General features: G+C 39.2%; 1 protein-coding gene across 1 annotated transcript in view; it reads left to right on the top strand.

The window, feature by feature from the left end:
- Positions 1 to 5861: 5861 nt before the first annotated feature.
- CDH8 (cadherin 8) overlaps positions 5862 to 27950 on the top strand; it is a 200962-nt gene continuing 178873 nt past the window's right edge. The window contains exons 1-2 of the mRNA XM_005300574.4: positions 5862 to 6201; positions 22002 to 22452. Coding sequence (XP_005300631.1) covers positions 22201 to 22452 — 252 coding nt within the window. The 5' untranslated portion in view covers positions 5862 to 6201; positions 22002 to 22200. The remainder of the gene's footprint in view (positions 6202 to 22001; positions 22453 to 27950) is intronic.

Consider the following 27950-nt stretch of genomic DNA (forward strand, 5'->3'; position numbering starts at 1 on the left):
CCTGTGTGCCATACCAGAGACTATAAATGGTACTCCACATGAACATACGGATCTGATTGCAGCATCAGAACCCAAATAATCTGAAAAAAGAAGAACAGGATAATCTGAAGTAACTTCAGTCAGAACCAACATGCTTCTTGCTTTCACATGCCTTTGGTAACAAGGAAATAGAACTGCTATTTGCTGAGACCTCTGTGACAGAAGACTAGAGTTCAAAAAGAGTACTTTTAAATAAGAAAGAATCCCCTTATTTGGTCACTGGGAGAGTGTTTTTCTAAAGTCTGCCACTCTCAAGTTTTTGTGGTGGTGGCTGAATCTTATCACTTCTGACACCTGACCATTATGAAAATATACTCCTGTAAAAACCATTCACTTAGATAGTATTCTCAGAAAGAAAGATTATTTATAGCTGTACCAGCTTAAATAAATCAGGAACTGCAGTCAATGCATAAAGACAAAGACCTAGTATCAAAGGCCTCTTGCATATTTTGCTTTTTTCCCTAGTGCCTGCTGTAAGTATCATTTAATAATGCTTTTACAAGTATCGGCTGTCTTTCAATAATTTTCCAAGCACTTAGTGATCACTGTTTCTCATAGTAAATTACTCAGGAATGCAAACCATTTGCAAGTATATTTTGAAAGGTGCAGGAAGGTGATAAGAAACTGTTTGCACCATTAGTTATGTTTGCATTAGCTCTGTGAACCACTAAAAGTGCACATCTCATTCAGAAACATTGCATACCTTTCTTCTTTTCTTTTCTCAGTCTTTGACTTTTATAAGTGGTCTCATCGAATACAAATTCTATTCCCTTGTTACCAAATGCACATGAAAGCAAGAAGCATGTTGGTTTTGACTAAGTTACTTCAAATTCCTTTGGCCTTCGTGCTGCAATCAGATCCTTATGTCCATGTGGAGTTCCATTTATAGGTAAAAGTTTGCCTGTTTTATACCGAAAAGCCAAGGAACAAATAATATCCTATGAAATGAATCTTTGAAGAAAATCAAAGGAGGGCTTGATGCTGCACATAGTTCTTACTTTTTACTCAAAATTATGTGTAAAATCTGAGTATTGCCTGAGAAAAGGAGGCAGCTCTCTGAGACATTAGAGAAATGGTGAAATAAACAATCATAACAAACAATTGCATAACTTTTATTTTAATACTTGCTTATTTTTTAAGTGGTATTGCTTGTGGGAATTCATGTGCAGTATTTAGGATGAATAAACATGGGATCTGATCAAAAGCCCACTGAATTCAATGGGAGCCTCAGTGGACTCTGGATCAGGCCCACATAACATATCCACAACTAACTTCAGTCACTGACATTTCAAATATTGTGCTGAAGGAAGTAATCTTTCACTGAGAGATCTCATGGGTTAAACTCTGAGTATCAGGAATTAATTAACATAGTGGGTTCCCCTCTCTTCCCCCTCCCTCCAGTTTCAGGTTCTTGACTTTTGTATTATTATTAATGATATGATGTTCATCATTTTCATCACCGGCCAGTCCTTGTGAGACTTGATTGTTTGTTGAGTTACCCCCCTATGAGTTCACTTCAAGCCATTTCTATTGATTTTTTTTTTCAATAAGGCCTGAGCTCTCGGCTGTCTTCTCCACAGAAAACAGTTTGCGGCACTTCTTTTAATGTTGAAAAGCAGGCAAATATACAATAAATAATCAACAACCCCTTTTTCAAAAGCTGAAAAGAATGAAAAGCTATTTGTAGTCTATTATATTCCATACAGTTTTAGAAGGAAACCAGACAGTTTCTGCCTCTGTGACCATGAGAAGTTCCATTAGGTTTACCATCCTCCTTATTCATGATAAGAACAAAATATTATGGAGGGGGAAAAAAATCTTTTCCTGACAAAGAAAAGTAAATAACTTCTATTTCCTGGGGATCCTGATCAGTCCAAAGCTGGTTCTGTGTGAAATGTCCTGGCACAGAGATCTAATTTTCAAACATAAAACTGTGGAATAGTATGTGTATTCAGGAGGCACCCACATTTTAAAATGATTCTTTAATTATTCACCTACATTTCACATCGGATGCTCTTTATTCTTCCTTGATTGCAGTTATTAATTTAAAAAGCATATTCCCTTTTTAGTTGCCACTGCTTTCCTTTGGGTATGGAATGTAACCACAACATTTAGAATTTATTTTTTAAAGGGGAAACAATCTATAGCTAGCATACTCATCAGCACCACAGGATTTTAACAAGAGTGTATTAGCATAGGTGGAATTCTTGAAGTAAAAAAATCCCATCCCCTAACTCTCACCTTTCCTTCTCCCCCACAATAAAATTTTTAGTTTAGAAATATGGGGCAAGATCCTCTGGTCTGCTAAGTCTTAACCTGACATATGAGGATTTGCCACTAGAGGGGAATCCATAAATAGCAGAGAGCTATCTTATTCAGTCCATGTTATCCCTCTTCCTAGCTAGAGACCAAGGAAAAGGGGTCTGGCCTATACCTCGGTGATCTCCAGCTCCAAGAAAAGCGCCTAGGCATTATTTTGTGGATGTTCTACAGCCTGTGTTACACAGGGGGTCAAACTGGAGGATCACAAAGGTCCCTTCTGGCCTTGGAATCTATGAATTATTAGATATATTTTTTCTTTCAACCCCCTCCCCCCCACACACACATTAGAAGATGAAGAAATCTCCTGTTTTTCAATATAAATAACATGTATTAAACTTCAGGTATGTGAAGGCTTTCTAAATATAAGTGAAAGTGTTTGGGAAACTGTCATTAATACCCAGAAGTAAAGAAGTACAGACAAAACATCCTCATCCCTCACCGTGACATTATCTATATTCTTATATTATTGTTCAGTTGGTGGAAGCAAAGGGGAGAGGGAAGATACCTTTTTGTTTGAATGCAAATCTGAATAAAGTGAAGCCACATTGCTGATGTTATCTATTGCACTGCAAGATGTCTCATCATTCCCTGCTCCAACAAACAAAAATAACATTGTCAAGTATTGTATGCAATTACTTTTCCAAGACAATAGGAGTCAGCCCAGAGCTATAGCTAGGTAAGTAACCATTTGGACTCTGTGGGGAAGCAACTGAAGAAAAAATTGAATTCAGGTATCCCTCCTCCAGCCCCTGGAAAGTTCACATTTCAAAATGCCAGGTACTGTTTCCTTTTGATGATTTTATGGATTTTCAAACTTAAAATTTTGGGCAAAAAGGGAAACACCTGTTATCTGGAATAACTTGCCAGGGAAAATTACATTCTGTTATAATAACAAATGCCACACATCAAAGTCACAGAGCCCCCAATGCAGATGTGCATTTTCCATCAGAGCTAGACAAACAGATATAAAAACATTCAATAGTTGTCATTGGCATTTAAAAAGAGCTAATAAATATAAAGCCAAGCCAGCATATTGCCTCCTGCTATGTAGGAATAGGGGTCTCCATTGTTCACCTCCCATTCATAATCAAGTCTTCAAAGACTCTTTGTTCCTACACAGTCATGACACCCAGGCAAGTTTGAGGTTTACAGAGGTTCCCCTTAAAAGAATAAGTTTGAGGCCTCCAATGATGTCACTATAAAAATAAATCAATTAAATAAATAACAAGCATAACTCCTTCAAAAACAACAAGCTAGCCTCAGCATTGCAAAAAGATGTTAAGCACTATCCCCAAATGAAACATTTCCTTAGTAAAAGAGATCATTCCCTATAGTCCTACCCCACATCCCTTCCCCTCCTCTGTCACAGTGCACTAAAGGACTTGCAACAGAAATGTGCCAGACTATACTCCTTTATAAAACTAACCTTCAGAACCATGATATGAAGAATTACAAACCAAAAAACCTGTAACTCTCTCAACACAACACAGACATAAGTATATATTGACACAAACATGTGAGTATTACATACACACTCACATATGTATATATCTTCCAGAGTGAAAACAATATTCAGGCACACCTCTTCCAATGTGGGGGGGGGGGGGGGGGGAGGAAAAACACAAACTCAGTTAATAGATTTTTAGGGCCAGAAGGGATCATTATTATCACCTAGTCTGTCCTGCATAACAGAATTCTTTAGATCCTTTGCACAGGAACTTCATTATGGTCCCTTTCTATAAGTGTTGAATGCTTCAAATAGGTGCTGAGCACCCTCACCTCTTACTAAAGTGAAAAGGGAGCTGAGCGTACTCGGTACCTCTCAGAAGCATTCAGCATGCTGGGGGACTGCACTATATAAAACCACAACAGGTAATCAGTGATCACAAACAGGAACTAGAAACTAGGAGCCATAAGGTCCGTTGTAATCCCAAGAGGCCCAACCACATCAAGAGAACTTCTGACAACACAGTTGTCCCTTAGTGCTGCCACATCTTGTTGTACTGAAGGGACCTAGCCTTGTTCCACCCCATGCTAAAGCTCTAAAATTGGGTCACCCAGCACAGCTATACTTGTAGCACACTGGATAAGGGCTTACAGTGATAGGGGAGAAACCTGACTCTCTCATGCACACATGCATATGCCTTATTTATTTTTATATATAAATGATTTTAAAATAGCTCCCTTAGCATGACTCCCTGGCCTCTGTCCTTTCTTCCCAAAGCCTTCTACTGAACATTTTGGTTGAATTTTCCTTCTGCAGGGTCTGATTTCATAATACTGATTAAAAATATCCCCTCATTCCTTCTATGTGGTCTCTATCCCCCAATCCCTCTTTCACTCTCCGCATTTCCCCCTTCCTTTTCTCTCCTTCTTCCCGTCACCATCACCCCTTATTCCTCTTCCACCTATTCCTGCACCTGCCACCAACTCCTTACCATTCCTGTCCTGAGTCCTCCCCCACCATCTCATTTCACTCACATTTCTCCCGTCCACCCAAACCCTCCTCTTCCTTTGGCTCCAGCCTGCTTGTGTCTCCCTTCCCTCCCCTCCAATCCCCTGCTCTCCCCCATCTTCTTCCATTCAGTTTCTTATATCACACCTATTACCTTGGTATCTCTGCGCCTTTCCAGAGGGGCACTAAGTGCGGGGTCTACCACACTGTGTCCTAAACTCTTTCTCCTCATTCTCCCCCCCACCTCCCCACACACACTTTGGGGTGTCTCTGCCTCCTGGGGACTTTCTATTTCTCTCCTAGGATCCTTTGATCTTCCCACTGGGAGGCTCCCCTCCTCTTTTGCTCCCAGGGTGTTTCTCCCTCCCTGCCCCTGGGATGCGTGTCTCCCCACCCTTCTCCTCTTGTGACTTCTCCCTTATCTCCCCTCCCACCCACTCCCTTCCCTGAACCTTGGGGGTTGTAGCACCCTGACCCTTCTCAGCACCCGCTGCCCCTGGCTTATAGCCTCCACATTCTCTCACAGGACCTCTCATGGAAATCTTGTACCCTACCACCGCCCAGTCCCCTCTGCCATCCCCTCCACCCCTTTGTGTCCAGGACCCCTAAGAATTAGCATCCTCTGCCACCAGCTGTCCTTCCACCCCCTTCGCTTCTAGCCACCACCGCTCCCGCAACTTCCCTGCTCCCCCTGGACTGCCCCTGTCGCTGGCTGCTGCTCCACAGACCCCACTGCTCCCCCTTTCTCTTCTCTGATCGGAGCCCCCCTGCCCGCCATCTCCATCAGTCCTCAGTCCCACCTTAGCCTCCCCCCGCTCCCATTCCGCTTCTCCTCCTCCCGCGTGTTTGGGTGAAATACACCAGCCTCAGGCTGGAAAGGCACCTGGCAAGGAGCTCGGGAATGAATGGCTCTGAAATTTGTAGAAAAGTTGTGTGCTTACTAGATTGAAAAAAAAAAATTGCTTACTTGAATTTCCAAGCGCAAGACCTGCCTCCGAGATCAGCCCAATAAGAGCTGTCAGGGGAGGCTCCCAGCTCACTTTTCCACATCACTTCACAGTTACATCTGGCAGGCAGGCACATTGGAGCGCTCAGCCCCTGAATGAGTGGATTTATTTGGAATATCCCTGCTTTCCCGGCGATGTGCTGCTGCCGCTGATTTGTGCAAAGGGAGAAATTACTAACTGCACTTTACTATGCAGGCACAGAAACCTGAGAGTCTAAGTAACCAGCTTCTCCTCCAGCAGCATCAAAAAGCATGAAAGAAATCCGGAGAATCCTGCCCATTCAGACGGACTGGTTAATATTTTCCTCTCCCTGAAGTAGACCCTTTAAATCCATTTGTAAAGTGGTCTTCGCAAGACGTTTCCTGGGTCATTGAAAGAGTGAGTATCTGTTTTTATTGTTAGCTAGTTATTTATTTCTCACTGGTAGAAGGGTTTCTCTCTGTGGATTTGTCTTTGACTTGGTGCACCTTGCATACACTGTCACAGACACTATCTGTCTGTTTCCTTATAAACAGATGCATTATTAGACTGAAGTGTAGTGGCTCATTAATTCGGATTCTTTGAAATTCCCTGATAATGGGGAATGCCAGGTTGGGTGTGTGGGTTTTTTTGTTTTGTTTTTTTAAGGTTCAGAAGGAGTTTTGTATCACAGTGAGCTGTTCACTGGGCTGGAGAGCCCGTTTCTTCTCCGTGGTGGTTGGTGGTTTTTTTTTTTTTTTTTTTTTTTTTTTTTAGTACAATAAATCTCTGGACTGTTGTACTGTGGTGAATAGATGCAGGGCTGCATTCATGCATTGAAGTAGATTGCAGTTTTCGTGCTGAGAATAAAAATCAGCCACCAGCCAGATATGTAAATGGTGGAGTTGGAGGCTGGTAGAATCATAAGGGGGGGGGGGGTTCCCCTATTTATCACTGCCGACCCCGTGGTCCCCCCCAAACCTCTCAAATAAAGCCATGGATGGAATTGGACTGATTTATCCTTCTCCCCCTTTCAGAAAGGAAAGTATCCCGTCAGTTCTGCTCTATCTTTCTCTAAGCTGGGGTGGCAAGGACGCGTTAGCTATAAGTAGCCAAGAGAGCCATCCCTTTCCCATAAGTTGTTTTCTTTCCCTGTCCTTGTTGACTAAATAGTGAATGAACCCGGCTGAAACTTAGGAGAGGGCGCAAACCCCTTAGCTCCAGTTGCTTGTTAGTTGCATCATTACGGAGGCTTCTAGAGAAGAATGCAAGACTGTCGACCCCTAACGCGGGCTGTTCCACTACGCGTTTCATCCTCTGGCTGAGAAAGGCAAGAGGAATAGCATGTTCTTACATTCTGCTTGGATATCGCATCTGCTTGGTGGTAACATCCCAACCGGGAGACCCAAGCTGTCAGATAGCATCCCTGCTAGCTTGTATCAGATCTACAAGAACATTGTGTTCAGCTGTGGAGCATAGAAGGCACCGGATCAGACTATAGCACTGCAAAGCTTCAGTATAGAAAACCCATGGCAATTTCTCGGTGGATAATATAGAGGAGATTAACTCAAGTCCTTATTTAGGCATTGGCTACCGCCATGAAGATGCCACCACTTAACACAAGCAGGGATTCCTTTGTGATTGATGGCCATTCAGTCATGTCTAGACCCTTTCTCAATTTAAACAGTTTACGTTAAGTACCAGACTAAACGGCATTGAATCTATCCAAACTGGCACATAATAGCATTATAAAGCAGGGCTCTGTTTACCAACAGGTATCAAACGCTCCATGCTCCTGCTACCCCCAATCCCCCTCCCCAAATCTTCTGTACTTCTCCCTTCCTATAAGAATATAAGAATGTAAACTTTAATAAAAGCTGACACGTTTAAACAGCCAACTTGATGAGCTCATCAATGACTAGCCATTTGTCTTCATGGGCATCATTGCCAGATGTTTCCTTGGACTGCTGAATGTAAGAAATCAAATAACATTAACTGTCTATTGTTTTCAAATCTACAACATTAGTGTTTAATAGAAAACCGGCTAACAGCTGCTCACTTCAGTTTCAATTAAAGAATATAGCTGATAAGTAACAAAGCTATAGATAAAGAATCCTCTTAACTTTACTCATCCTCTTTTGTAAATTCCTGAGGAGTTTCTTTGCAATAAGGATCAAGAGAAATATGTGATACTTCCATATGATTGCAATCTGAAGATATTTCTCTACAGTCCATTGTTAGGAACAAGATGATATTTCACAATTGGTTTCTCAGGAAATGTGGGTTTACTGAAAATATTAAAAAAGCAAATAAATAAAAACAAGCAAATGAGCCTAATGTACTTTTTCAGCTGTCTTAATCAAAGAGAAATTATCAAAATGTCTAAAAGCATTGATGGTATTTTCCACACACGTTAAAACATTACTCATCAAATCCACAAATATAAAATCTGATAACATTAAAACCCCAAAGCTCTCTACAGTGTAACCCTCCTGGCCTAATTGTGTGACCATTTCAACCTCAAAGCTGTATGAGGGGAACTGATTCTTATATAATATTCTAGTCTAGGGTTTTCCATCCATTCAACCTTGCAGTTGTGCCTCACTGAATGCAGAATTGCCCATAATCTTCCCCTCTAAATACTGCTGTTTGCTTTTTAATATTGCTATTTATTGAAGCAATTTTCAATCTTTCTGCAATACTTATTTTATAATATCATAGGCTTTAAAGGATTTCAGTTTCTATTGCTGTTTGTAAGTTGAGGGCCTCTTGCAGCAGAGGCTATGCTACCTGGAAGCTGTATTTTGTGGGCATAGGTACATTACGATATACAGGTGAATAATTTATTGTTAATTGAAATGTGGTGTTAGTCACAAAAAGCTACCTGCGAGGTTTCTTATCTTATAAAAAGTCATTAAATAAAATAATATGTTTGGGCTGCTTAACAAATGTTGATGTTGTTTATATGTTAATGTTGTAATATGACATTCATTAAAGCATCTTTCATTTAAATAATAATAATAAAAAAGCTTTATAGCACTATGGGAGGGAATCCTCCACAGATCACTTCAGTCGTGCCAGCCCATACTCACTCTCCCTCCCAAAAAGCTTATAAGAGGGTGTCCACGGTCACAGACCAGATATAAATTTGCTTATTACTTTTAGAGATGGTTTCTAGAGAAGCTCTGTCTCTTTTTCACCACACAATTGTCAATTCTCTAGTAAAGATATTGATTTCTGAAGGTCTCAGTGCCCTATGTACTCTTCCTGGGACTTTTAGTCAGTGGTTGGAATTAAGGGCATGGGGCTCACCCATATGACCCCTGATATATACAAGTAAGTAAAGACCTTGTGCTATTACTTCAGCTAACAGTAAAATTGTTTTAGTTCCCATCATGAACACAGGGTACGGGGGAAGGATATGATATATATCTATAGATATAGATATAGATATATAAAACAGGTTGATTCTAAGAGACGCTATCTATATATAGATATTTATGAACAAGAATGGATCTTTGACAAGAGACAGAGTCAACACAAAGTGCATATTGAAAGCACATGGTGCTGCAAATCTTTAACAGTTATGACAAGATAGAGTATCTATAAACAATACTTATAAGAAAGTAACTCCTAATGCTACATAATATAAATGTTAATGTCTACTCACAGCATTTTGTATAACCAACCATATATTATTATATATACAACCCACATGTATATTGTATTGCATTTTCCATTTTAAAGCTGCCTCATTGTAACACCATATAAAGGCTGACCTTTTGGACTAACTTTTAATAATAACAATTGTGTGCACCTTGATTATATCTGCATTTCAGAAAACCATATAAGACTTTGTGAGCTGTGAGTTTAAAAATAACACAAATCAAATTTTACCGGTGGGAGGAGAACTCTAAGACTTTTGCGTTGAAATATTTTAAGCATCATTGCTACCATAAGTCTGCATGAATAGAATTCAATTAGATGATGTAAACTCAACATTTTTTCTTAGCCTTGTTGCCATAGAAAAAGTGGTACACTTCATAGCTTTCTAAACATAACTATTTGAGAAAATTTACCCTTTTAGAAATTGAACAGAAGTGCCAATACAGTTTACATTTTCAATTATTTCCCCCCGTTCTTGAACACTTTCATTAAATTTCTTAGTTTGATAAATCAAGTAAACAGCACCAGCACTGTGGCATTTCAACTACAGATGCAATTTTAACTTTTCAGGATTTCTCTCTGAAAATGCAGTGGGAGCAGATGACATCTGAAAGTGGAAAGAAGAGCTGACATGGAAAGGTGCCCTCAGAATTAGTTTACTAGCAGTTGACTCCAAGGAGAGGACCAATTCCTGCTTGCCTTACTCGTGAGTAGTCCATTACTATCAATTACCGATTGATGGCAATGGTTCTACTTGAGGAACTGGTCCAACAAGATGCTAATTACTATTTATTAACACTGTAGCCAACGGGAGTTAGGACGTTCAGCATCTTGGTGGGTTGGGCTCAGAATGAATTAAATGAGCAGGATTTGGCTCAGGATATGCAAAACCTATGTATTGCTTTTCATGAGGAGCCTCCACTGCATGTATGGGTGTCTAAAGCCAACTTTCCCCCCGAAAAATGTTAAACGTGCCCAAGGGAAAAATGCCTCTCAGTATGTTTTGTTCAGGCTTCTATTCCTAGTAGAAGCATCTGTGTATTTTGTTAAAAATAATATGTCAGAAATTTTTAGTTCACCAGCTTGCTTGTAGTTTTCAAACGTAGTGGTGTGTATTAAATCCAAACAGGTTAATTCTAAGAGACGCTAAACAGCCTACTTTAAGGAACTCAGCTTGCAGTTTAAATCCATTTGTAATCACTTTCTCTTTGCTATCACTAATGTTTAATCATACAAACATATATGTATAAACTAAATGCTAATGTGCTGAGCAAATTGTGGACTTCTAAAAGAAGAATGCAATTCATTAGTTTTGCAGGCAAATACACATTTCTGACAGTGAACATCAGTATTATGGATTGAATATATCTGCTTATTATTTCCTTTCATTTAACCAAATCATCATTGGACCTTAATTTCTACCCTGACTGAACTTGAAATGAGTCATATAAAGCCAGTGACCCTGTGGGCTTTAATCTTGGGGAGTATGCTTCAAATATATCCAATAGGAAGAAATTTAGTTCAGCCTGGCAAATGCAAATGTCAAAAATAAATATAGGGCCTGATTCTACTGCCATTAAAGTCAATGAGAAAATTTCCACTGACTTCAGTGGTGCAGAATCAAGATCTTAAGTCCTAATTTCATATGGTGCTGTTAGAGGATATTAACCAAACCTTAGCATAACTACCATAATTACTGTGTACTGTTGGCAAAGCCCGGCAATGTTTCCTTTTTTGTATAGATTTTCATTTTTTTGGCATTTATTTCAAGGGAAACTTCATACATATGCAGTCTTTAAACCACAAAGACCAAGGGTCATTTTAGTCAGATTTCAGGTTGATACAAAAGAAGGTTATTTATGCTACTTTGCTTAATTGTGCACAATAGATGACATTCTCTAAAGAAAATCAAGGAAAGAACAATAATAGTTTCTGTCGTATGTCAATGGATTACTGAAAAAGAATGAGAAAACATATTTATGGCCTCCATTAATATTTAAACAATTTTCAATAAGAACAGGATAAGCACATCTCAATTGCTGAACATCTGATGATAAATGATGCCCTAGACAGAGGATGGTTAACACCTAATTCTCAGTTACAGGCCAATCTGTTTGCCTTTTAAGAGCTCTCAATATGGTATGCACAACTTGCATTTTCCCCTCTCACTTTTAAAAGTGTTTTAGGTCTTTCAAATTATGTAATACACCCTCATAAAAATTAGCATTGGTCTGAGAGATGAGATTGGCACCGGCTAGCACTATTAAATCTATACCTAGTCTAGAATTCTATTTCGGTGGAAGGAAAAGTGCTTTAATCACCGGACTGCAGAAAATAAAAAATTGAGTTCAGTCATATTCTTCCCTTTACTGTATAAACAAACTGAGGCAGATGTGACTATATTACATTTCAGTGTTATAATCTGCTAGACTGTTTTGGTGGTTCAAATGAAATATGACATTTCTCCTTCTCTCTGTTTTGAGCTGGCACCATCAGCTTCTAAGCAAGGCAATGTGGAGGTGAACTGATGCTCTGACACAGATCAGTGGGAAATCTGACCCTCATGCTCTGGCAAATAATTTTTTTTTTTTAAGCTATGTGTGACATTCTAAAAGGCATAAACGTGGCACATGCTCTACAGTATCTGTTTATTTTAATGCATAGTTTCTTTAGTATTTATATTACATGAAGGAGCAAGAATGATATAGTCATTTCATTGGAAATGAAGTACGATCAAGCAAGTTGTATTACTGAGCTTGTAAACTCTGTGGGGAAGGAGCTGTCTTTGTTTGAATAGTGCCTAGCACAGTAGGATCCTGGGCCATGTGTGGGGGTTCTAGGCACCATTGAAATGCAAAGAATACATTAGGAAAACATAAATAGTTTTGAAGTGCTAAGAACAATACAAAATTAACTGATTTTGATGAGGCATTTAGAGGCTAGTTCTGGGAGATGAGGGGCACTTCTACGGATCAGTGGGAGTCCTGATACTCATGTGCTTAAAGTTCACACTTGCTGAATTGGAGCCTATGGCTTTGGCAAAGGATTCAAATAATAGTCCCAGTAATATATTATATAGGACAGGATCATCGTATCAGTTAGAGATAGGGAATAACTCCTAGATCCCAAGCTGATTCTACCCCTCCCCTCCTTCAAAGGCAAACTATAGGTTCCTTCAGAAGGGGTTTTCTGAATGTAAACATTTGGAAGAATTATGCAAACAAGAAGAGTTAGAGTGGTGTGTCGATATCACAGGTCTTCACATTATGCAACTAAGTGAATAACAATGGATAGTTTGCTATGATGTTGTCATTGGCTTGGAATAGGTAAGTTTGATTTATTGAGTTATAGAGTTTAAGGACAGAAGGGAGCACTAGATCATCTAGTATGACCTTCTATATGTCACAGGACATCTACACTATCCAGCACCTGCCTACTAAACCCAACAACTGAAATTAGACTGAAGTATTACAGCCCACAAGAGATTAGACTGTTATATGCCACAGGCAGGGCATAGGAGGGACGGAGGTGCACCAGTGCCTGAAGTCCCCACAATGGCAGGGAAATGATAAAGTGTATCATTCTCCTTTCATCCTGACTTATCAATGAGATGTGGAATGACCTGATTCCTGGAGAAGCCTCCTCTCCCCACCAGAGCACTGACTGTATGTTTTCTCACTGAGGAAAAAGCGGAAGGGAAAGTGAGGCAGACAAATGGTGTAGATTATGAATCTCCCAGATGTTAGTTTTATTTATTTTTTTGAAAGAACAAGGTGGCATTATTTTAGGCAGTTGTAAGCTTGTAGGCTGTTGAATAACCACGTCCTCCAATGTTTAAAGAAAAAAAAAAAAAACCTCCAGAGGCTATCCTAAAGAAATGATTGTTTGTGTGTACGTGTGTGCATGGGCCTGTCTCTCTATGTGCATGCATGTGTAAATTCTACCTACAATATAGTGGAAGGAAAGTCTGAAGAACTTTTGTGCTTAAAATGCTCCTTTGTATAAGAGCTGGGAGAATTGTTCACCTCTTCTAACTATAAAAAAGCTGCAGTGCATGACTAAGCTTAAAAATTAAGGTAGCATATCCTTGCACTCTCACTGAGAGTGTTAGTGTGTGCGTGGGACAGAGCAGTTAAGAAGAAAGCTTTAACACGGTGTCTCTTGGCCTGACATCAAAATAAGTAGTTCTTTTTTAGTCTTGCTCTGTTTCAGTTTTTGATGCAAACGTGAATGGGAGCAAGTTGCCACTGACAATATAAAACAGTAAACTTGGACAAATGATTTGCAAATATATTTGACCAGATTCTCTCCTCCCTTATGACACTGCTTTGCAATATTCTGTGTAGCTGGCAATGGGAGGGTCACACTATTGGATTCTATTATTTATCATTATTCTTCATTACTTATGCAGTGACAAAAAGCACACTGAGCCGAACACAAGACTTTGCCCCTAGGAGCTTACAATCAAATTTCAGATACAATGCAATCACTGAGAGCAGCAAAGAGCATGGGGAATGTGTGATGAGGATGCTCCAATTTTACTGGCATGGTCAGTTTTTGTGTCTTGATGGCTCTATTAAAGCTATTTATTTTTCTGTGTTTTTCAATGGCAAATTATCATGCTGAATATTGTAGGACAGCTCATGTGAGCAAGGATTACCCACATGAATGAGGAGTGGAGTAGAAAACTTCAGGGTTTACTGAGCTGCCAGGAGAGGATTAGCAGAGAAAGATTCTGCTTCCCACAGTGGGAAGGGTCTGCATCATGTTGCTGCCATTACTGGGGAACCCTGTTAGAACCCTGAAAAAATGGACTAGTAAGTATGGGTGGAAGTGTTGCAGTGTAACCAATACCTGCAGTGGCAAATGTAAAACTAAAAAGGATTGAGTTTAAAGAACAGATAGAAAAGAATGAAGCCAAAGAAGACAGGAATGATATTCTAGCTACTGTGGAAAGTAGGTAAGAAAGGGCTAAGAGAAAAATAAATGAATAAATAGTGAGGAAGAAGAGGCTTCCAGATGTTGACAAAGGAGGCACTGCAAGGTACAAAAGTGAATGTTGGCTATTTAAAAAAACCAGGGGCGGTTGCAGATTTTGTACCCATGTAGACGGCATGTTTAGTTTCTGATCATGGGCCAAGGGAACATCAAGATAATAGGAAGAAAGTGTCATTGTTGATGAGTATGTTCCAAATAAAGGGAGCCAATCCGAGGATATTAGTTATTGTTAAAGGCTTCTGATTAACTGTCCTGATGTGTTTTCCTAACTTGAGTGAAAGTTGTCATCTAAAGCTCTACCTGTCCTGCAGGAAGGGAGGATCTTTAATTTATTTATAGCAGGGACTCAAGGTTGTTTAATGGAGTTTTCCCTGCAGGGCAAGAACTCCCATGTGAGTCTGATGGAACTTTGAGACTTCAGGAGTGTATACAATACAAAGAACACCATGCTCAAGTCAACTAGTGCTAACCAAAGGTTTAAATGACTTGGTGAACATACATCTCACTAGTTCTGTGCTGCCTACGTTTAATGCACATTTGCCTGTATTGAATCAGGGTGCCAAGATGGAGTATATTAATGGCACATAATAGACTGGTCTGCTGTGGCCTGTAGTATTTTGATCTAATTTCAGTTGTTGGGCTTGGTGTGCAGGTGCTAGGTGGTGTTGGTATCCTGTGGATATAGAGAGGGCCAGACTAAGTGATCTGATGTCCCTTCTGGTCTTTAGCTCTATGACTCTACACTACCTAAACTTCTTTACTGGACCTTTGATGCTGTTATGTCCCATCTCTCTCACCATGTTATTAGTATTTTATATCACAGGCAGTCTTCCCAGTGCATGATGAAAGGATAATGTCCTGTCCATTCTGACAGACTGTTTTAATGTATGCTGAAGTATCTGAAAAAATCCTACTTTAGACAAATATATATCTCACACTTTTAATTGTCTGGCATTTCCAGTGTAATTTATTTAAATAAATCAATACTGCTAGATTTTTAACGTAACTGAACCAATCATTTAAAAATTGACAAAATCCTCCTTAATGAAACGGTGAGGTCAGACACTTATCTGTAGCTTGTAATCACAATGATCAACAAGGCAGCAATGAATGCAGAATGAAATTAGAAGTGGATTGCCCTGAAGATGCAGCAGTTTGCAAGAGGATCCTCAACATTTCTTAATGTGAAGAAACTCTAGAGAGGATGTAAAATCTCCTTGACTGGAGATCATGGTGTAAATCAATGCACTAGCAATATAATAAAGTGGATTACTTGGCCAGAAAGACATTCTGTGGTTTGACAAATCTAAAAATAAATTGATTTTTCAAGCTTTTATGACCTTACTCCATTTTCTTTCTTAGTAAGCAGTTTGTGTTAACAATTTTTACTAACTTTATTAATCTTTATAACAGTTCTATTGCATTCCATCATCTCTCTAGTACCTTTTAAAAGTTACAATATGATTGCAAAATAGCCATAATGAAAATAGTACTGGTTGTTACCAATACGTCAGCTGCCAAATAACCATAACCCACAGGTATGTTATACAAAAGATGAAAATTAAAGTAATTATATAGTGAACTTAATATCATTGCTTATTGCCATACTTATTCTAGTCCCCCACAAAGTCAATGGGACTACTTGTCTCAGTTGACTAGGATTTGGCCCTTAAAGTAATTGTAATGTATATGATATCAAGTAATGATGGTGCAACATCTGGAAACAATATTACACTGTTTATAATGCTGCAACATAATTCCAACAAGTGGTGCTTGCTGCGGGGGCATCACCTAACTTGTAAACTCAGCATGGTTGTAAGCTCTTTGTTCTGTATTTGTACAGCACCTAGCACAATGGGACTTTGGTCCATGCCGGGGACTCCTTGGTTCTGCCAGATTCCAAACAATAATCATGGTTTGGTGCTGCCTGTCCAAAAGCATATCAACACATACAGCAGGTAGATCCTGTTACAGAAAACAAACTATTCAGCTTTACCTGTGATTTGATTCTCTACAGGTTTTGCTCTGGGAAACCAACCATTTTACAAATATTTGATTAAACTTTGATTAGCTGAAACTGTTATCCAGAACACTCTGTTATCTGAAAAAGGGTCACATCTCCCTAGCTCTATTTGTTATATTTAAAATCCCTTTATTTTACCCAAAATCTGGACTCCTAGACTGTTTAAAATAATCATCCCCACCCTCATCTCGCAGGGCCATTCAGAGAATCAAGAGAATACATACTCTCAGGCAAAAAACTTTATTGAATTAGAATTAGGCTTGTAAGTAAATACCTATCAGACATGGAACCTAAAAAGAATATTGTGGCTTTTGAGAAAACTGCAAACATTAATGTTACACTTTCACAAGCAAACCAAATAATTGGAAATAATGGAAATAACAGTTTAAGGGCCAGATTCTGTTCCTGCTGTAGGGATTTTGTGCTGTCCTGATGGCACAAAGTAGCTGGAGAGCCTGCAGATCTGGCCTCATGAGAGGATCCTCAGATGGCAGAGAGCCACTACCCAAGCTCCACACCACTTCCTTAGGCCCTGGTACACACTGAATATCAAGGAAAAGGGGAGCATGGCTGCAGTGTCTCTATTTCACAGCAACAGAGAGTCCTGTGGCACCTTTAAGACTAACAGATGTATTGGAGCATAAGCTTTCGTGGGTGAATGCCCACTTCGTCGGATGCATCTATTTCACAGCAATCTCTGACCACAAAATAGCTTCCTGTGCAGTGTGCAGCCAGGAATAAATTAGAACAACTTAACTTAGGGACTGGGGCAGTCTCTGGCTGGTGCCAGAATTGGAGAAACAAAATCTTTTCCCCTTCCTGACCAGAAAGGACCACCTGTCTGTCAAATGGACCAATAGTGATCATGGGGACAGGGAAAGTGCCATAGTACCTCTCCGTAATACATCCTGCACATGAAATGCAGCAACTAGAGTGGCAAGAACAACCCATTGCCACAACTGCCCAGGACTCTGGAGACAGCCCATTCTCTGTGTGTTGGTCAAAGGCCTCTCCCTTAAAACAGGCCTAGGCCCCTCAGCTCCAGATGGATTGACTTACTACTGGCAAAGTCAGAGTAATCGGTTCAAATGAGGTTTGCAGTGAAGGGTTCCAGAAGATCAGCCTTCATTGTGGAGATACTAATGAGTCTCCTTCATTGAGAACTGTGCATATTCACATGCATAACCGTGCTAAAAGCAAAAATCTGTGCAGGTAAGAGGGGGATTTGTTCTGTAGCCTGCAATGCCTAACACATGCTGCAACTTTCCTTTCTCACTGGTGCTGGAGAACTTATTGCACATTTATGATCACAGTGCTCAAGTTAACTGTGCTTTTTGCCAGGTTGTTTTACTGAGTTCGGTTTAATGAAACGTGTTATGTGAACGTTGTTGTTGCTGCTGTTTTTGTTTGCTTGAAGTATTACTGAAGCCTCTCCCATGGAGTTACACTGAGATCGGATCCAATCGTGGCTAAAGAATGTTGATGTATTAGCAGTGGCTAGATGGGATTTAATCCGGCTGTACTGCGTGAAAAGTAATGGATCTGAGCTTCCTGTATTTCTTTTAACATACATCTAAGCGAATTTAGTTCTTGCAGATTGGCAGTTCAGGTAACTAAAGTCTTATGTCCCTTCTCTACCCTATATAACAAAAAGATACAGCATATGCAATAGCAGTACAAGTGTCACACTATCCCACCAATTTGCTTCAGCTCTGTTCAGGAGGGAGCCCCCTTTGAGTGAAAGGGGACAGCAGTTCAGTCTTAATTAGATTAATTAGTTGATGTTTTTAAAAGCCCTTTGAATATGAAAAGTGCTGTGTTTTATTATTATTCAGTCCTGGGAATGGCAAAAAAGTGCCAATTAGAGCTGTGTCCAAATCAGCAGCAATCTCAGGGTGGGTTCATCTGAAAGATTTCTCTGGTGCACGTGTAACTCACAGGTTAGGGTGTGTGTGTTATGTGCCCCTTCTGTGTTAAATTCACAGTGGTTCTGAGTGTTACAGCTACCTACCCACCTACAGAGTTTTACTCAAGCTGGAAAGACTTATGCTTCTAACTCTGGATGTCCCTGATTTGATCCCTAGTGTCAGCCAAGATGGTGACCTTTACACTTCATGGTGGTTCATGCTACCCTGAGGTTTCCTTTGCTTTTGATTCACATGGACAGAAAAATATGAAAAACCTTATCCCAAGCTACCAAGTTGTGTATTGTTTCCATCTAAGCTTGAACGTTCCTTCTCCCTCTAATTACCTCCTACCTACCTTAACACATTCTGGGTTCCTCTCCCTTTTAAGGTCTACAGCAGGGGTCGGCAATGTTTGGCACGCAGTTCGCCAGGGTAAGCACCCTGGCGGGCCGAGTCAGTTTATTTGCCTGCTGATGCGGCAGGTTCGGCCAACCGCGGCCCCCACTCGCCGCGGTTTGCCGTCCCGAGCGAGAAGCGGCGCGGGCCGAGGGATGTGCTGGCTGCAGCTTCCCGCTGCCCCCATTGGCCTGGGACGGCGAACCGCAGCCAGTGGGGGCCGCGATCGGCCGAACCTGTCACATCAGCAGGTAAATAAACTGGCCCGGCCCGCCAGGGTGCTTACCCTGGCAAGCCGCGTGTCAAACGTTGCCGACCCCTGGTCTAGAGGGCAGTAGCTACAAACCCCCATACCTTCATTGTCTTCAGAGTGAAGTTGGTTGTCCCCACCCCTCCCCAAGCTCTTAAGAGAGAACTGTCCTTCCATTCTGTTCCTCATCACTCCGTGGGGGGCTTAGGGGATATGGAAAGTCAGGTTACATCTCTTCCCTCCACATTTCATAGAAAAATCTCTTCAGAGAATTAGGTTGCATTACCTTCCAGCCCTCTCCCTCTCACTCAATCTTCAGCACTGAGACCCATAACAGTTACTGGAATGGGCACTTACCTCATTCTTGTTGCATTATTGAAAGTATCACACTTCGAGGTCCAGAGGTACTTGGACTGAGTTTTAGTTCATAACAGCTCTTCTCACCTTCTTAAAAAGATGAGTCTCTCATGGCTTTAGAATTTCTTGCAAGAGGTTTCCACAGCTATGTTGTCAGTTACTGAAATACAAACAAACCTGGGAACTTGTTGCCAAGAGATGTTGCGAAGGCCAAAACTATAATTGGGCTCCTAAAAGAACTAAATAAGTTAATGGAGAATAGGTCCATCAATAGCTATTAGTGAAGATGGTCAGGGATGCAACCCCATGCTCTGGGTATCCCTAGTCTCTGATTACCAGAAGCTGGGAGTGGGTGATAGGAAATGGGTCTTCGATGATTGCCTGTTCTGTTCACTCCTTTTGAAGCACCTGGGACCAGCCGCTGTTGGAAGACAGAATACTGGGGTAGATGGACCATTGGTCTGATCCATTAGGCCATTCTTATATTAAACAGAACAAACCCCACAGTTTGTGCCTTTTTACTTGTTTTCTGTTTGTTTGTTTTATTAGCCTTTAAACATCATGTTCATGTTTTCAAGTTTTTCCTTCACAAACAGGAATACTAGAACCGTACAATATGTATACAAAAATGAAAGTTGTGAGTCTCCCATATCATATGACTCGAAGTTTAGGCTTCAAGATAAACACTGAATATCATCAGACAGTAGAGCTGGATGACATTATTTTGGCCAAAACTTTTTTCTCACAGAAAAATGCAGATTCAAGTTGAGTGAAACGTTATGTAAATTCATGTTGATATTTCTGAATTATTTTGGTTGAAAACAAAAATTACTTTTTTTTAAAAAAGCTCAAAATTTAAATTAAATGTTTAGTTTCAAGTTGAATGAAATACTTTGTGTGACCAAACTGTGTTGGGTTTGAAGTGCCATAGTAACTCTTCGTAATACCACATCCTGCACACAATTTCGGGAAAAAAAATTGGTTTGGGCCTATATGAAACAAATTAAAAAAAAATTCAGAACTACTAGCTAACCAAAACAATCAGTGATTTGTACAGCTCTGAGCCACACACACAAAAAATCATGAGTTGACAGCCGTGTACCTATCCTCCTACACTGTAGTTTTCCATAAGATTACATTTGGTTCTGAACCAGCCAATGATTATATATCAGGAAGCCTTTTACAAAACTCCAGCCATGCTATTATCCTCTTTGAGTTATATCCCAGACATCTTTTTAAGTAACCTACGGTTGCATTTAAGGTTTGTAGAGCATTGTGGCTATACTGTAGCAGACTTTAAGTTGTTAAACTAGCTTCTTCATCTCAGTACATCTCTTAGGGGAAACAAACACTTCAAGATCTTATTTTAAAGGGTTTGGTTTTTTTTTAAATTGGCCACTGCTGAGCCTTTTATTTTCTTCTGTCCTCTTCCTTTCCCCTCATCATGTTATACGAGATCTCCATATCAGGTTTTATTTGCCTTATTTGTTAAGGTCTTATTTTTTTGCCAAATTATGTTTTTGTTGTTTTTTATGGTTTTACTATGTTGTATAAACAGAGGTAGGGGAAAGTGACTTGTAAATAGAGTTGATCAGAAATTTGATGTGTTTTTCATTTAAAAATTCTGGTGAATCAAAAGTGAAATGTTTTGGAGAATTATGTTTTTTATAAAATTTTGGAAAACAACAAAAACACAGAAACAGAACATTTCAATGAGGTGTAAACATTCCATTTTGACCTTTTTGGAATGGAATATTTTGATTTTCCATTTCAAAATGACTTTCTATTGCATTTTTAATTTTTTTTTTTGCTAAAATATAATTGAAAAAAATAAAAAAGTAGAATGACATTGATGTTATAGGAACAAAACAGTGTTGATTGACCAAAAACATTTATTTTGTGTAAGTGTGTGTGTGTGGGGGGGGGGGGGGGCGGTCATTTTGTGATAAAATTTCAAACTATTTTGGATTTTGTGCTGTTTTGGAAAGGAAAAAAAAAATAGAAATGGTAGAAAGTCTTGCAAAATGAGAAATCTGGTTCCTGCCTGCCTCTACATAAATGAAATTAATATTTTCTTTCTTAAAGTTACAATATTTACTAAAGCTGAACTATTTTTTTCTTGTGGCCATACATGAATAAAAAAAAATGTTCTTGCCCTGGCTGTTATGAATGCCTGGGGAAAAAATGGATTCAATCCTTTGAGGTACTGAGTACGCTCCATTGACTTCAAAGCGAGCAGAGGACACGTAGACTAAAAAAAGAAAAATGAGTTACCCACCGCTGTATTATTGCTCAGCTTCAGAGTTATTTGTGGTTAGCTTTTACTGAAAGGTTTATACAGGGTCAAATTCTAATATGCTGGCTCACACTGAGTAGTTCTGACCTGAAATCAAAGGAACTAGTAGTGCAGGAAGGTGCTACCAACATTGACAGAAGTATCTGTCCCTTATTTGCCCTCCCCCTTTAAAATGGGAATTAAAATTCATTTCCTAGACACACATATCATCTACTATAAATATAAAACTGGACTTTGGCTTGTTTCTGACATGAAAATAACTAAGATTTTATAAAATATATCCCCAAGCACTTTATAGCTAACTTTGTATTACTCTTATTTTTGCAGGAATCTTGGATGACAGGAAAACCCAGTGGATCATGTTTTTATAAGCTAAGCAATTTTTGTTTATGTTCACTGTGCTGCAAACATATGGAGGAGCTGTAAGTAAATGTACTTTACTGCATGATGAACTGGATGGCTATCGTCTGGAGGAAAGCAAAATAATTGTTTCAGTTCTGTGGTGATTTGCTAAGCTTGTGGTACAATGCCAGAAAGACTAACGGAGATGCTTATGGATGTATGGACTCCATTAATAATATTATGGATTACTGTCCTTCCTTCCATTTATATGGCTCCATTGAATCAATCTCAAATATTACCAAGTGGATCCAGTATGGGACTAAGTGGGCTCAGTGGAGAACAGAAGGTTTTGAACCGTTCGAAGAGGGGCTGGGTTTGGAACCAAATGTTTGTATTAGAAGAATTTTCTGGACCTGAACCAATATTAGTTGGCCGGGTAAGTAAAGATTTTTTTTTTCTTTCACTACGAAAATGTAGAGTAGATGTTGGCTTAGACTTTCCTATCAAGCTCAAGTTTACAGCTCTTGGTCATTCTGAGTCTTCCCTGATGCCTGTAAATTTATGTTTTATAGATATTTACTCCTTTTGTAATTATGCAACTAACATAAATTATATGATCATCTGATAGGAGAAAGTAGAATGATCTTTTTAGTGGACTGGAGATTTCAGGGTACAGACAGCCTGTTCTAACTTGTATTTTCAAGATAGAAAGCATCTTTTATTTTTGGTGATAAAGGGAAACAGATGCACATATTTTTAAATGTCATTAGCCAGCATGCTTAGACTTTCTCATCTTAAGACTTTTCAAAAAGCTGCTATTTGTTACATGCTTATATTTACATACAGTATTCAAAAGTTTTTATATTTTATGGTCACTTTTCACCTGCTGTCCTGCTACACAAAGCTTTAAAATGCTCTGACATTTCTCAGAGATGCACGTTTGAGCAAGCCTAAACACAAGGATGAAAGTGCACCTTATACAACAGAAGACACCAGGCTATATAAGATATATTTGTAGACTGACCCTGATGTACATGCCAGACAATATAACATCATAGGCATAGTATTTTGTAACAGGAAGATGGAGAGCATGAGTAAAATAGCACATGCTTGCCTTGACATATACTCTACCTTGTCTATTACCAACCCCTTGTTTATTTTTACAGCTCTGTTCATTTCTCTCAATCAGTAATTTCGAATCACACTTGCCTTGGAAAGAGATCATGCCATCTGCATTCATCATAAAGCTTGACTAGCAAATAAATGTCTTCTCCTTGTTGGATGTTTGATTTATATCAGAATAGTCAAAAACTGTAACATATCATTAACTTTCTGTTTCCTCTGAATAATTAGACACCTTATTACCACATTACATTGGCTCCTAAAATGTATCTAAAATGTAGGAAGACAATGGGTTAAAACATGGATAATTTCATGTTAAAGCATTCTGTACATGTTGCAGTGTACTACAGGGAATTTCAATAGTTATGCATGTTACTGAAGAAAAGACAGAGAAAGTATAGATTTGATATTTGTTCCTGGACCAATATGCTAATAGCAATTGTCACCCATTGCTATTTTAAATTGATTTTGTGAAATGATCAGTTTGGACTCCAAATCTGGGGCCAGATGGTGCAAACAGGCACAGCTCCATTGACTTTCAATGTAAACTAATGTTGATTTATACCAATGGAAGATTTATCTTAATATGCTTTGTTGCAGTCAGTAAACTATCCCAATATCAATGGGGCCGCAACACGTTTATTAATATACAATATTCCCAGTTGCATTTAAAACAATGAGGAGAGCGTTTTTTTGTAGTGTACGTAAGATGACAAACAAGAAGATTTTGAATCAAGGCAGCCACTCCTTAGTTAATCCTTTCATAGCAGAGTTATCAGAAGAGTTTGTGATCTTATGTACCATATGTGCAGCAATGCCCAAGCATTTAAGGCTACTCAGAAGGACAGAGAGAGAGAGAGCACTGCATCTCAGTTTTGTGGGAGTTAATTTTTCAGTGAAATCATAGCCTTAACTTTGCTGTAATGCTCAGTAGTTTTTGGATTTAATTTCCTGCATTGTTTTAAATTCATTAATGAAGAGAAAAGGAGGGGAGACGGGACCTCAGGCAAAACTAATAAAGACATTATACTCATCTTCTGCTAGGTCTTTTGAATAGTACTTATTATTACAATGCCATGATATCCCATTTGCTGGGACTGCTGCATAATTAGTATATGGCATGATAGAGATGAAAGAGAGTGAAAAGTGGAACATGTTCTAAAGGGCAGAAATTTGGGGTTTATTTCTGAAGTTAAACTTAATATTTCCTAGTAATTCTTGTCTGTGTCTATTGCTATCTCCAGAAAATCACCTTTACTTCTGCTTTTTTAAGGCCTGATCCTGAGAGATGTGAGCCCCCATAAGTTCCATTGTAGTCAATGGGAGTTGCAGGTGCTCAACACTTTTCAAAGTCAGGTTATAACTCTCTTCCCAACTTTAAAATAGCAACTGCTTTTTTTAGCCCTCCAGAAAGTGGAGGTATGGCATCTCTGTTCTCTGTCACCCTCCTTGGTTTAACTACCCATCCCAGATTCCAATTTAAAATTAGCGTCTTGGTCTTCAGAGCTTTCAGTGGATTCACTCTCCCTATTTTACCAATATTCTGCAAGTCCCTTTTCTGCTTATTCTGTTCCTCCAGTCTTTCTCCTAACCACGAGTTTGCACAGTTGGAGGTTGCTCCTTCACTTCTGTTGCTTCCTTTGTCAAGAACATTTTTAGCTTATGATTGACCCTAAAGCTTTTTGGATGAAAGGCGCTCTATAAGGTACGCTTTAGTGAGTTATTGTAGACTGTCTCAGAATAAGAAAGTAAAACACTGACAGGCTGTTACATTTGCTGCACTTGTACATGTGTGTTCTACTGCGTGCATAGCCAATGTTGTTTACATGTTGCATTTGCTACATGTTACGAGTACTGTTTATATTCACAAGACACCTGTACTTGTACAGAATGCTCTGAACATACTCAATTCTATCACAAGGCGGAAAGTGCTGTGAACGTAAGAGCCAAACTCCAAAAGTGATTCTAGTTAAACAAAAGCTAAATTTCATGTAGAGCTATTTCTATTCCATTTATATCAGTTCTTATATGGCTCTCATCACCTTACTATCTGAGTGCATGCACAGTTACTGTGCTAATATGCACCAAGGACCTGCCATGTGTGCAAATCAGGTCTTTAGGTCTTTGCTCTGATATGCAAATACAAACACAGGGTTTGCATACTTAGATAATCACACATGTACAAGGAAAAAGTTGGCACACAATTTCTAAGGCCAATATAGGGCCCTTTGAGAACTCATCCCTAAAGAATCAGCACTTCTCAAGATAAGGGTCATGCACTCCAGTGGGTGCTGAGGCCACTGATTACCTTTCAGGAAGTGTTCAGCCCCTCATGACATTGGCACTTAAGCCTGTATATAAAATGAAATAGAATACTGAAACCCTTTGGAAAAACACATACACGGGTTCAAATAACCTTTTCTAAAATATAGTTCTATCTGAGGTAAAAACACACATGCAGAGTGTATGAGTTAGGAAACATAAATGTTAGCTACCTTAAAACAGAGCTTTTAAAATGCTGACAGAACTTTTAACTGATGCAGTACAGCTGCATACTTATCTAGTACTATTGTGCATTATCCTTGGGGACTACAAGGTACATAAAGAATTATGCTCTCGATGTGGTCTCTCTAGCATATGACAATAATTGGAGGATGAAATTAACAGAAGAATTGAAAGCTTCTTCTTTCAAATGAAATAGACAGTCAGACAACAAGGTAGGTATGGTGGTTGAGTGAAATGAGTAAAGGACTGGGAAGGAGGAGTGCTTGGTTCTAACTTTGCCCCTGACTTTGTTGAAGTCAACAGGATGCCCTGCTGAAGTAATGGGAATTTTGCCATTTACTTCCGTATGAGCAAAATCATGCCATAAACTCTGCTGCCTCCATTTCCCCATCTTTAAGATGAGGATATAAATATTGTGTCAGGGTTGTTGGGAGGATTAATTAGATAATGCCCATAAAATACTACATAAATGCTTATTATTTACCTATCTATATTTAGTTATTGGATTATTAACATCATAAGAAATGTCATTGTTCCAATACTGTACGTATGTAAATACAATTTTAAAAACCTATATGGACACTAATCATTCACTTTCAAGTTCACATAAGCCCTGTGCTAAATGGAACTACCCTCCTGCACAAGTTTAAATATGTTGTTTAAAACAGTACAGAAACAGGATACTTACAAATAATCTTCTTTCGGTCTTTTTTATTTCCCATGATCTGTTCCATTTGATTCACACGTATATGTCGACCTGCAATAGGGTAAGTCTAGATTACCTTCCAAAGGTAGTACTTTCAGCTTTGGAAGACCTGCAAACTGTGTTTTTCAGACAGCCTTCCAGCGATTGACAATCTCATTCAACTGTGGAGTGATATGTCTGATGACACTGCCTGCTGTTCTCGAAGATTTGATTACTTAGCTAGAACTTTTACTTGGTATATACTGCTGTATGTTCTTAGCCTTTTCCGCATGCATTTACAACTCCATGGCAGATGTACCATGAGCTCTGTGGTGTATCAGATGTCACTGTTCTTTCATTGGAGACAACAGCAGAATTCACAATGAAGTAGAAAATAAAGTTAGGAAATATTAAGCAACTGCACAATGTAATAAAATATGTGGAACATGTTATCACAGCTCCCATTTACCAGTCTTATGGAGCCCAAGATAAATATATAGTACATGTAACTTGTGATGTGTGAAATGGCATAGGTAGTCTACAGTGTAGTAGACAGATATTTTCAGGCAAAACCTAGGTTGTTTAGTTTATGTGTTACAGTTATGATTTATGGGTACAGTACAGGAGACAAAAAAACAGTAGAAACACATAGAAGGGATTTGAAAATGACAGAAGCCTTTTATTTTTCATTCCTGGTGTCAATATTGAATAATTCAATAATAAACCCCTGACTCAAAGGAGCTGTACTGACAAACAGTCAGATTGATGCTCTTTCAATAGGCTGCTCCTCCGGTCCCCACAGACCCTCCCAATTCTTCTCAGGATCCCACTCTGATTTCTTCCACTTTACTTCTTTCTACCTCCAAAGCCATGTGTTGCAATCGCCTTTTCCGTGTATGTTGTGTGTATCTTTCTCTGAGCATGATCAATAAAGTAAATGAGAGTCTTTCCACTGATTTCAATGGTTTTTGGATCAGGCTCTTAGAGGTGTGAGAACCTGTCAATACTTTCCTATGAGCCTCTCAGAGGTGAACAGTACAGAGGGACATGATGTGTTCCCAGGTTGGGTCTTGGGCTGGTGTGCTGAAAAGACAATGCATTGAGCCTTAAAATGAAAATAGCATCATGAATGGAAGAGTATAGCGCTGAGCTATGGGTTCTGCATTGTGCATGTTCATGTGATCAGTGCGTCATACGAAGTATTTGCATGTAAAATTTAATTTATTCTTATGTCCTTTTTTATTTATTTAATTAACTAGTTAGTTCCATTATTTTTTGTGGCTGCCTGTTAATGCTGTTCTCATTAATGTTGCAAAAGGGATCTGTATCTAAGAGGGGTTGAACTACATGCTTCTTGCCTGAATGGGGGAAATCAATGTTAAGGAGTGAAAAGTTTGCATCCTTTTCAGGGGATGATGCGGTCCTGTGTTAATGCACCATTAAGGTTTTTACAGCTAAAGGACTGTAGAAAGGGCCAGTCATATTACATACATGTAGTATTTCTAGTCCTGTTTTCTGCTTATCTTTGTATTTTATTATTTATGACCTAAAATGTGCATCATGAAACATTCAGGATTTGAAATGCTGCCATTGCTGTTGGAGTTTTAGCTTTTTCATTTCCT

This window comes from Chrysemys picta, chromosome 14, assembly GCF_011386835.1.
Source record: "Chrysemys picta bellii isolate R12L10 chromosome 14, ASM1138683v2, whole genome shotgun sequence".
Classification (NCBI taxonomy): Eukaryota; Metazoa; Chordata; order Testudines; family Emydidae; genus Chrysemys; species Chrysemys picta.